Source organism: Octopus bimaculoides, chromosome 17 (genome assembly GCF_001194135.2).
Source record: "Octopus bimaculoides isolate UCB-OBI-ISO-001 chromosome 17, ASM119413v2, whole genome shotgun sequence".
Taxonomy (NCBI): domain Eukaryota; kingdom Metazoa; phylum Mollusca; class Cephalopoda; order Octopoda; family Octopodidae; genus Octopus; species Octopus bimaculoides.
Genome location: NC_068997.1, coordinates 30,217,243 through 30,229,752, shown reverse-complemented (window position 1 = coordinate 30,229,752; position 12,510 = coordinate 30,217,243). Strand labels below are relative to the sequence as shown.

General features: G+C 35.3%; 1 protein-coding gene across 1 annotated transcript in view; it reads right to left on the bottom strand.

Moving 5' to 3' along the window:
* The window catches only part of LOC106874911 (leishmanolysin-like peptidase), a 98,060-nt gene that overhangs the window by 41,676 nt on the left and 43,874 nt on the right, over positions 1-12,510 (bottom strand). The window contains exons 4-6 of the mRNA XM_052973828.1: positions 9,239-9,350; positions 6,442-6,608; positions 5,240-5,345 (exon numbers count right to left, since the gene is read on the bottom strand). Of these exons, the coding sequence (XP_052829788.1) occupies positions 5,240-5,345; positions 6,442-6,608; positions 9,239-9,350 (385 nt within the window). The remainder of the gene's footprint in view (positions 1-5,239; positions 5,346-6,441; positions 6,609-9,238; positions 9,351-12,510) is intronic.

Here is a 12,510-nt window from a genome sequence, read left to right as displayed (position 1 = left end):
TATATATATATATATATATATATGTATGTATGTATATATATATGTGTATATATATATATATGTGTGTGTGTGTGTGTGTGCACAGTCTGTGACAGACCATGCCTGTCTTTTGCTGGCCTCAAATCTCATCTGCAAACATATGGAAAATGAACCTCCACCAACTATTCTTCCTATATGTCTGTGCACACCTTTGAATGCAGTGTATGCCAAAAGGATTGCAAATCCAACGGAAGCTTCAAGAGACATTTTAAGATCCACAAAGAGCAGAACTTATCTGCAGGTCTTGGTGGTCCAAATCGGATGTGCAATCTATGTGGGTTTCTTTTCAGAACATTGTCTGGTTTAAAAAGCCACATCAGATGCGATGATGGTGCTAAGGTGTAGGTACAGGAGCTGGTCAAACTCTGCATAAGGAGTAAACAACCACCATATACATATATGTATATATATTCCTGGCACTCTGTTGATTATGACACCAAGTGTTTCAGTTGATCTGATCAACGGAACAACTTTCTAGTGAAGTCAATGTGCAAATGGCTGAGCACTTCACAGACACATGTGCCCTTAATGTGGTTCTCAGGGAAATTCGGTTGGACACGGAATATGACAAGGCTGGCCCTTTTAAATGCAGGTACTCTACTAATTTTGACTAGGTGAATGGACTGGAGCAATGTGAAGTGAAGTGTCTTGTTGAAGGACACAGCATGCTACCAGGAATCAAAATCATGAACTTATAAATATAAACCAAGTGCTATAACCACTTAGCTGTGTGCCTTCATATACATATAACGTCATCATTGTTGTCATCGTTTAACATTCGCTTTCCATGCTAGCATGGGTTGGATGGTTTGATTGGGGACTGGCAAGCCAGGAGGCTGTACCAGGCTCTAATCTGGTCTGGAAAGGTTTGTACAACTGAATGCCCTTCCTAATGCCAACCACTCTGAGAGTGTAGTGGATGCTTTTTGTGTGCCACTGGCATGAGGGCCAGTCAGGTGACACTGGCATAGGCCCATACTTGAATGGTGCTGTACAACAAGATTGAACCTGGCTCTATGCAGTTGTTAGATGGAATGTTTAACTCTGCACTTATTTTTGCATCTCATTTCATTATAAGAATAACCATTTTGCAAATCCAGTTAGTTGTAGTTAAGATAAGCTAAGCTGCCAATATTGGCACCTCAACATTCTATAAGGAAATTAAATAAAGAGGTTTATCCAAAATTCACCAAAAGTGATTCCAAGTAGACAATTTGGCACTGGAAGACATCATTGCTTTTAACACATTTTCTTCACAGAAATTGTGTAATACACCTTCTGTTTCTTTCTTTATAACATTAATAGTGAATGTATATTATATAATTCCATATACATACACACACACACACATCAAGTAACACATACAAACCATCTCATATACACACTAGCAAATCACACACACTGACACACACACGTATGAACAACCAGATTATAATAAAGCTGAAAGATTCCCTTTATCCTTCTATCAAACTAATCTTTAATATTACACACACACACACACACATATGTGTATGTGTGTGTGTGTGTGTGTGTGTAATCATATTAGAAACTAACTAAATAGAATGAAATATGGTGAGGGTGGTGGGTGTAGGTGTAGTGGGTAAGATACATACATGATGTTGTGGTTAATTTTATTATTATTATCATTAGCATACTTTTTTTTATATTTTATTTTCTCTCTTAACGAAGCAGAAGTTTGGCAAAATCTTGGTGCTTCTGATTGCATTGGCAATATAACACACAATAACAACTTTGGCATGCTTTTTTTTTTTTTCTTTATCAGTTGAGGACCTAATACTAAGGACTCAGAAACAAGATGCCAATCAAACTACAATGGTTCTCAGAAAGAAAAAAAGGGGAAAAAGAATGAAAGAAAGAGAGCAGATCTGAAACACTTCCAAAATAATTAAACGAATAAAATCTTCTTTCAGGTTTAATGTGACCTGGAGGTCAAGAGTTTTTAAAAGCTTCCTAAACTTGTTAGATTAAAATTCTAATGTATGCTGTAGATTACTGTTTAAAATGGTGTTAAAGCAGATTTTACCAAATAGATGGTGAAAAATTATCTTAGACATGATAATAATATAATCATAAGAAGACATATTTCTCGAAGAATGATACTAAATAATGACCTTTTTGCTAAAATTCGGTAGCAGCCTGATACAAAATTATAAAATAGATAATTTGATCAATTCATAAGTGAGAAAGGATTCTGGGAATTTGATTGACAAAGGAGATTTTATTATTTTTTTTTTATTTCTCTTAAAATTTAATTTTCTTTCCAAGACAAAAATCCTGTTTTATTTTGCACATTTATCCTGTTTTTCATTTCTTTCATATCAGATATTTTCTGAATGACAGTTTAGTCAAGAAATATTAACTTTTTGATTTTCTGTCAAATTTAATGCAACAAGAAATGTTTTTAACTTGTTTATAAATATTTTTGCTTTTATTTTCTTGTTTTTTTTTCAACTGATCACTTGTATACAATACTAACTTGTACATCAAAATTTGCTTAATGTAGAATATACATTATTGTATATTCTATGATATTATGTAATACTGGAGTTGTACTTGTACTTTTTTGGCAAGCGACTTGCAGAGATGCAGAGGAATTGGGTTACTGACAAAGAGGTAGAAATGTAAATGCGCAAATTCTACAAAGTCAAGTTTGCTTTTCATCTTTTTCAAGGTTGATAAAATAAAGTCAAATAATGGGGTCAGTGGTATCAGCTAAGCCTCTTCCTATATAATTGCTGGCCTCTCCTTAGATTAATACCCACTGTTATTATTATTATTATTATTAAGGAAGCAAGCTGGCAGAGTTGTTAGTATGCTGGACGAAATGCTAAGCAGTATTCCGTCCGTCACTATGTTCTGAGTTCAAATTCTGCTGAGGTCAACTTTGCCTTTCCTCCTTTCAGGGTCGATAAATTAAGTACCAGTGAAACATTGGGGTCGATGTAATTGACTAGTCCCTTCCCCATAAATTTGAGGTCTTGAGCCTCCAGTAGAGAGTATTATTAGTATTATAGACTTTCTCTATTCCCGAGCATTAAACTAATACATCCATTTGTTGTTTACACCACCTGTCTTCATCGGTTGTTTTTTTCGTAAATTCTCCCACATATATATATATATATATATATATATATATATATATATATATATATATATATATACATACACACACATATATATATCAAAATAAATAAATTAATTAATATATATTTATTAATTTCTTTTTTACTTTCTTTGACAGTTGTTTTGTTCCAGTTCCTCAAACAATAACAGAAGTAATTTTCTCTCTCATGCTCAGAGATGTTTTTCTTTTTCTTTTTTTTTTGTTTCTTTTTAGTTCTCTAATCAATTCAAAATATTTTATTCTTTTCTGTTTCATTCATATTCTCAAAGCTATCATAATCATGGTGAATACTTTGAAACACAAATAACTTCTCCATGGACAAGCTTCATAACCAGTAGAAGCAGTGCTGAGACCTCAAGCATCACATGCGTGCACACACACACAAATAATAATAATAATAATAATAATAATAATAATAATAATAATAATAATAGTCAACATTTAATTTAATTTGAACACCCATAAATGTTTTGATGACACCATCCGAAGTGTTCTGGTGGCGAAAGCATTAGAGGAGAAGATTCATAGCAGGATTTTGTATTGCCAACACATTTATTATTGGAAGAAAAAGGAAATTTCCCAGACATCATATGAATTAGTGAATGTGTTTAAACCATAGAAAATGACATCCATAAAACCAGAGTAAGAGAAGACTAGAAAGGAAAAGGAGAAGATTACAACTGGGGTTAGATGGGTAAAGAGAGAAATAGCAAAGGATGAGAGATGAGGGACAAGAAAATAGTCTGGTGAACGATGGAAATAGAAAACCATGAAAACAATAACAAAAAATATAATAAAATTCTCTGGGATTATCAAGAAGGATCAAAGTGTTTTTTAGCATGCAGATTATCTCATGAGATGTAAGGATTATTTATTCATACTGTTTCGAATTTTTCAAGCATTATCTCATGGCTTCAAGATTTTAGTGATGAGATTGTTTATTTTTACAACAACATTGTAGGTTAGGTGTGAGAGGTCACATTTGGCCAGTTTGCACGTAAAATAAGTAGAATGTTTTGGCTGGATATAGTCAGATTAAATGCTAAACACTTAAGAATGGATGCCCCGTCATCATCATCATCATTATCATCATCATCACCCACATTTTAATGCCGGGATGCCCATCCTATTGCCACTCCCCCCACATGTTTCCAAGGGAGGTAATAATCTCCCTGTCTACCAAACAACTGCCCAGACATGTTTTATGCAGTGAACTAGAAACAAACAAGACCATCTAAGGACTGTGTTTGTTCAGAGAGATTGTTCAGAGAGATTGCACACTCACACACATGTACATGCACGCATGCACACACACACGCCATGTTTTCTGGAATGCAATTCAACATAGCATATCATGTAAACATGTGATGTACGCATTCAAACAACCTTACTATCTAAATCTTGTTGCATAACGCATATACAGGGTTGCCAAAAAGTGGGTTTACAGTTATCACGTAGGCACTTTAAATTTCTTTTAAAACATTTTATTACATTTAAATTTCTAAAGCATTTGAAGAGGCCAGGATAATGCATGAAAGACTCAAAAGAGATCTAAGGAAGAATGTAACAATCGAGAAGGTGAATGACAATGACCCTTTTGTGTGCACAGTCTGTGACAGACCATACCTTTCTTTTGCTGGGCTCAAATCTCATTTGCAAACCCATGGAAAATGAACCTCCACCAACTATTCTGCCTATATGTCTGTGTACACCGTTGAATGCAGTGTATGCTAAAAGGTTTGCAAATCCAATGGAGGCCTCAAAAGGCATTTTAAGATCCACAAAGAGCAGAACTTATCTGCAGCTCTTGGTGGCCCAAAACAGGTGTGCAATCTATGTGGGTGTCTTTTCTGAACATTGTCTGGTTTAAAAAGCCACATCAGATGCCAGGATGGTGCTAAAGTGTAGGTACAGGAGGTGGTCAATCTCTGTATAAGGAGTAGACAACCACCACATATATATATATATATATATATATAAATATTTACATATGAATATGCTGAAATAGAAAGGAATACCAACACTTAGTAAAATCGTCAATAAACCGATACTTACCAATGCATGAAGGATTTCATGTTTAATAGTTGACAAAAGCTGTTTGGTTTGCTGTGGACTTGTTGATAGAAAATATGGACAGATACTAAAATATCCAGCAACAGGCCTAGAGAGAGGATTTATGAAAACATAATTTACAAAATAATAAGGAAGAAAGAAAAGAAGGAAAGAGAAGAAAAAAGAAAGAAAGAAAGACAGGCAAGCAGGCAGATATGACTGATGTAATGCTAGATAATTAGACATTGGATAACAGAGACTTTGGAGGTTAGGATTAGAAACAAACAAAAAGCTAGGCAGACTTTAAAAGACACACACAGAATAACAGCTAACACAATGATAGAGAGATACACACAGAATGTCAGACAGATATATACAAGATGATAGACAGATGCAGAATGCTAGACAGAGACACTAATTGATAGACGAATATACAAGGATAGACAGAGAGACTGAGGTAGAGAGGAAGAGAGAGAGAGAGAGAGAGTGGGAGGGAGAGAGAGAGAGAGAGAGAGAGAGGTAGGGAGAACATTGATAGACAGAAGTGCAGCGTCATTTCCAAGAATGTTTTAAATCAAGGCAAAAGGAAAAAGCGTCAATGTCCAAGAACAATAAATAGGCCAGTTAAGTGTTTTTGTAGAATTGCAAGCTTCTTCCAAAGATCTGGATAAAGTCCTGTTATCCAATTTAACAATTCACAATTAACAGATTTTTTCCCCCTAACTTCATTTAGTCTTTTTTTTTAACTTCCTAATTAAATTGCTCTCGAAATAATTAAAGCATTTTTTTCAATTATGTGAGCAGATGTTGCGATATCCTGCTTTAGTAATATTCATTGTGGTATTTTGAAGAAACTTTGTAAATTATAAAGGAAAAAGAACAAATATGAGAGAGAGAAAGAGAGAGAGAGAGAGAAGTGACAACAAAAAGTATGGACAATAATGAGAAGGGAGAGAAAAATAAGGGGAGTGAAAGGAGAAGGAGGAGAAAGAAATAAAGAGACAAGACAGGAGGAGGAGGAAAGTGAAAGTAGACAGAGGGAAGAAAAAGAAGAAGGAGAGAGAATCAATGATGAAAGGGAAAAGAAGAAGAAAAGAACTAAAGAAGAGTGTGCCTGATTGAAGGGTTGGTGCTTTGTGTTGTTTGTTTGTTTTTATGGCATTAGTGTGAAGTGAGGTTGATGTGGAAGGTGTTCCATTCCTTACCTGTCTAGAGCTCTTTCTTGTTGGCAGTAAGCTGCATAGGCAACTGTGTTCCCATGGCGACAACGTTCTGAAGAGAGAGTAGCTACGTAAAGGATGAAGTCAGCATTGCTGACCCCAGGACCTCTTCTACCTTTGCTGCTTTCATCACAATCAACACAAAAACATGTCTGCAAACAAAAACATTTCATCGAAGACATTGTATAATATTTAAAACAAATACATCCTAAAATCAGATGAGACCCTACCAAGAAGTCTTTCAACCAGGGCTTCTCAACCATTTCTCTGTCTACAGACCCCTTTGATTACTATTTTCTTCTGGTTGACCGCCAAAGCCAATCAATGTTTAGAAACTAGTTTTATAGAAACTTCTTTCCAAATTCCTATGTTGTCTTTCACACATTAATTTGTTTAGGCTGAATTTTGTAAAATGTAGGAGAAAGACACCTAGCTGTTTCTTGCAATATTTACCAATACATACATCATCATCATCATCATTGCTTAACATCTGCTTTCCATGCTGGCATGGGTTGGACGGTTTGACTGAGGACTGGCAAGCCAGAAGGCTGCACCAGGCTCCAATCTGATCTGGCAAAGTTTCTACAGCTGGATGCCCTTTCTAACATCTACAGCAAATTTTTTTCAAGGTGCCCCAAAACACTATTATGGATCCCCAGTTTACTATTTTGTTGAGTGGATCCCCAAAATCTTAGATGGACCCTCTGGGGTCATATGGACTCCAGTCAAGAAGCCACTACTCTAAACTATTCTTCTATCTCCGCATTTTTTTTTTTACCAAAAGATCTTATTTAAAAAAAAACATTTTTTAAAAAATTCTTAGTCATGTGTGGAAAGTAAAATGAAAAAACACCTGTACCCATGATCCTTTCTGAGGCTTCTGAAACAAGTGAGAGGGAAAGAGGAAACAATCTTCACACTGCAACCATGTGGTTTGGGGTTCAATTCCACAGCACAGCTCCTTGAGCAAGTGTCTTCAACTGTGGCCCCAGGATGACCAATGCCTTGTGAATGAATGGAGTGGAGGGAAACTGTATGGAAGCCTGATACATATCACAGTATCAACAAGACCATCAGATGCTGTTACACATTGCTAATCCCAATGCACTTCCAATTCTGTTTTTATTGTGCCATTTTTTTCCAGCTTGGCCCAAATTGCTGAACTAGACTGTCTTCCCATCATCGTGGAAGCTGTCCAAGAGGCCTCTTCTGATCTCTTGGCTACCATCCAGTAACTGCATAAGTCCACATGTAGTCTGTGAACCTTCTAACATGTTCAGCCCAGTAAAACTTGTGCTTTTCAAACTCTGTGATCACACACACACACACACATGCATGGATGAATGCATGCACACACACACACACACACACACACACACACACACATACATACATAATACATAATACATGTACAAATGTGTGCATGCATATGTTTCTCTGTCCCCCCCTCCCAACCGTTGCTCAACAGCTGATGCTGGTTTGTTTACATCCCTATAACTTAACATTTTGGAAAAAGAGTCTGAGAGAATAAGTGCCAGTCTTTGAGAAAAAACAAGTACTGTGGTTGATTTGTTCCCCTTAAAATGATTAAAACCATATCAGTCGCTTAAACCCCCTTTGTTTTGAGAGACGGATTAAAGTTGCAGGCACAGGAATGGCTGAGTGGTAAGAAGCTTGCTTCCCAACCATATGGTTCTGGGTTCAGTCCCACTGCGTGGCAACTCTATAGCCTCAGGTTGACCAAGGCCTTATGAGTAGATTTGGTAGACGGAAACTGAAAGAATCCTATTACAGTTCTATATTTAAGAGATGAGGAATTATGTACCTTATTTACATTTGATGGATATTTGTCCTCATCTTGTTCGAAAACACCACAGAAACTAAAAGCAGCAGCACATACGCTAGGACAAAACAACCTCCTAAGCAGACCCCAGTATCCCCATCAAGTGTGGTTAAGACAGTTGCTTCCCAAACACATAGTTTCAGGTTCAGTCTCACTGCTTACCACCTTGAGCAAGCATCTTTTACTGCAGTCCTAGGTTGACCAAAGCTTTGAGAGTGGATCTGGTAAATAGAAACTGTGTAGAAGCCAACCATATATGTATGTGTGTGTGCGCATGCATGTGTGTGTGTGTGTGTGTGTGTCATTGTCTTTGTATATTGTGATAGCTGTAAATGAATATCACTGTCATACAAACAGTGTCTTTCATTTCCAATATTCAGTAAAAACATGTCTGGCCATGGGTAAATGCTACCTCCCTTGGAAACAGGTGAGGATTGGTGACAGACAAGGCATCCAGCCATAGAAAAATTTGCCTCAATAATCTTTGTCCTACCATGCAAGCAGAGAAAAGTGGACATCAAATGAAGAGGATGACTGTGCTCTGACCGGTCTGATCTCCAATTATCATCAGATGTTTTATTCCTAGATATATATATATATATATATATATATATATATATATAATACTAGGCTGGATTTGAACCAGGAACCTTTATCTCTAAACTAAGGATAGTAATGCTCTTATCTCAGGCCACTTATGAATGAACATATCTAACGATGATGCTAATAGTCTGGAAAGTTAAAAATTTTATTAACCACCACTGAGAGATTTAGACCTAAGCCAATCAGTTAATTAATTAATACAACAGGAGAGAATGAAAGAGAGGAAGAAAGAGGAAGAGAGTATTAAAAGGAAAAAAAAAAATGAATAAATAAAATTCCTTTTATTCTCACAAAGTGTAAGGTAGAGCAAGTATAAAGTAAAGCAGTGATTATTACCTCCAGGTGTTCCTCAGGTATGGTGATGTCACCACAGATTGTTTTTTTGTCACATTCTCCTCTGCAAAATAGTGTTTGGTTTTCGTAACCTACCTTCCCTGATTGGCATTTCCTGGAATAAAACAGCAGAATTAAAGATTATTGGCTGAGTCAAGACAATGGCCAGGCAGGTTAGGTATTATTGAACTACTGGGACGAGAGTCAAGAGTTTGACTCTTTTTCTGGGATTGGATGTTTACGTCTGTTTTAGCGAAGACAGAGATACTGTTTACAGTCATGTTTGCTTGTTCGTTTGTCCATGGACAAGATATCTCAAGAACTGCTGGATGAATTCAGATGAAACTTTCAGGTATGTTTGGCCTCGTGACTGGCACAAACTAATTAGACTTTGGGATCAATCCGGTACCGGACAAGGATTCTGAATTATTTTTCCAGTTTTTTTAATTAATTTTTGAGAACAGTCGGGTTCGTTTTTAGTATTTTCATTTGTGAGAGTAGTAGAGTTTATTTCAGATATTCTCATTTTAAAAATCTTCTCTGGCTAATTGGTGAGAGGACATTGGTGTTGCTTTGGTGAAGGTTTGTACTGTCTGAATGCTCTTGTTAATTCTAAATTGCTTTGATCAATATTTGTAAATAATCAAACCCATATCAGAAATATAGCCATAAAAGGATTTCAAGAAAAAAAAAATAACAATTACATGGTATTGTTGTTGCTTAATCCTAAATAAACCATGACCAAGCAGACTTATTATCAAAGTCATTCCATCCGTGACTGTTCCAACTTTGAGTAGTAAGTAGGTGTGACTAGGGATTAAAACTGGAATGTAGATATAGCATATGGAAACACTCTACTGCATCACAACACCTTACTCCAAATTTTGGCACAAGGCCAGCAATTTTTAGGGAGAAGAGGCAAGTTAATTATCTTGACCCCAATATTTGACTGGTACTTTATTTTATCAACCCCGAAAAGACAAAAGATAAAGTTGACCTCAACAGGATTCAAACTCAGAATGTAAAGAGCCAGAAGAAATGCCACTGGATATTCTGTCCAACATGCTAGTGATTCTGCCATCTTGCCACCTTGCCATGATGATGATGATGATGATGATACAAGAACAAAGCCACAATTTTCTTTCTCTTTGCTTTTAGTTTGAAGCATGAGGTTCAGTCAACTGGATTACATCGAATACTTGAATGATGCTTATTTCATTGGCCTCTACAATGATGAATGATAAAGTCAACCCTAGCAGGACTTGAACTCGGAATGTAAAGGAATGTAACTAAATATCAAAAGGAATTATATTCAACTATATTCTATTGACTCTGTCGATCCATTGTTACTGCTTTGTCCAGGTACGTATCAGGGATATCAGGGACTTTACATTTTTCCTTTTTTTTTTTTATTAGGCAACAAATTGATTAAACTATTCTCAGGATATCACGACACCTGATAACAACAGACACCAAAAGAATGGAGGATGAAGTCAGTGCAGCAAGATTTCATCTCAGAACAGTAAGTTCCTAGACAAGACATTATCCATCTATGATGCTCTCACAACAACAATATCAATAACAACAACAGAACAGAGACAATATAAACATTGCTATTTTAGTCAGCATCCAATTTTTTTTTTTAATATTTTCATCAGATATTATATTCTTCTTCTTCTTATCATCATCCTCATTATTATTATTATCATTATCATTATCATTATTATTGTTATTATTATTATTATCATTATTATCATTATCATTATCATCATTATTATCATTATCATTATCATTATTATTATTATTATCATTATTATCATTATTATCATTATCATTATCATTATCATCATTATTATCATTATTATTATTATAGGGTGACAAGCTGGCAGAAACATTAGCACACTGGACAAAATGCTTAGCGGTATTTCATCTGTCGTTACATTCTGAGTTCAAATCCTGCTGAGGTCAACTTTGCCTTTCATCCTTTCGGGGTTGATAAATTAAGTACCAGTTGCATACTGGAGTCAGTCTAATCGACTGTCCCCCTTCCCCCAAACTTCAGGCCTTGTGCCTATAATATAAAGGATTATTATTATTATTTTAAATTTAAAGTAAATATAGAGAATGTTAGCACATTTTTATATTGTACTTTAAGACATTGATGTTAAAACTGAATTTAATTTAAAGTGGAACATAAACACTGCCCTGCAGACATTTACATACAACTCACCTTCCACAAAAACACACACACAGTCACATACTTGAGGAATCACACATACACACACACACACACACACACATTCTGAAACTGAGAGAGAGAGAAAATATGTTTACAGAAAAATATATTAAGCGTTGAGCAATTTCCTTGAGAAAAAAATGCTAGTTGTTCTTTTTCCTTTCTTCATTATCTTAAAATATTTTTTATTTAATTTCAATAAAAGTCAATTTATAAACACATTCAACACAGATAAGATATAATAAAATTTTTTAGACAATTTGAATTCAGTTAGAATTGTTTATTTGATTGGTATGTAAAGATTGTATGGAATGTGTATTTAATGGATTCAGAGAGAGAAATAAATAAAAAGTGATAAGTGTTTGGAAACAGTCTTTGGAATAAGATGCTGAAAGACAAAAGAAAGAAACCCAAACCTCTCCCATTAACGAACTGGCATCTTATACTGACAAAAATAACAACTAACATCACCTGAGAAGTACTTCCATTTCATTTTTTTAGGAGCAAAAAAACATTGGCTCTAAATTTTGGCACAAGGCCAGTAATTTTAGGTGGGGGGTGGTAAATTATATCAACTCCAGTATATGACTGGTATTTATTTTATCATCCCTGAAAGGATGACAGGCAGAGTCAACCTTGGGGGAATTTGAACTCAGAATGTAAAATGAGACGAAATGCCACTAAGCATTTTGCCCAGTAATGGCTCTACCAGCTGACCAGCATAGGACCAAGAAATATGAAAGTTGTTTCCATTTTTGATTTGTCTTGGACATCTGGAATGGTGTAGCCAATGACTAATTGACACCACTATCGCTCATAACCTATATATCTACACACACATATATATATATATATATATATATATATATAAAAACAAATAATAAATGAGTATATGCATATATACGTACAGGTATGTGCATACCTACGTCTACCTGTATATATAGGTGCATATCTGGGTACAGGACATTGCAAACAAAACGTAGACAAGAAAATAATAATAACCAGAGTACAGAAAACACACAAGCCACATATATATATA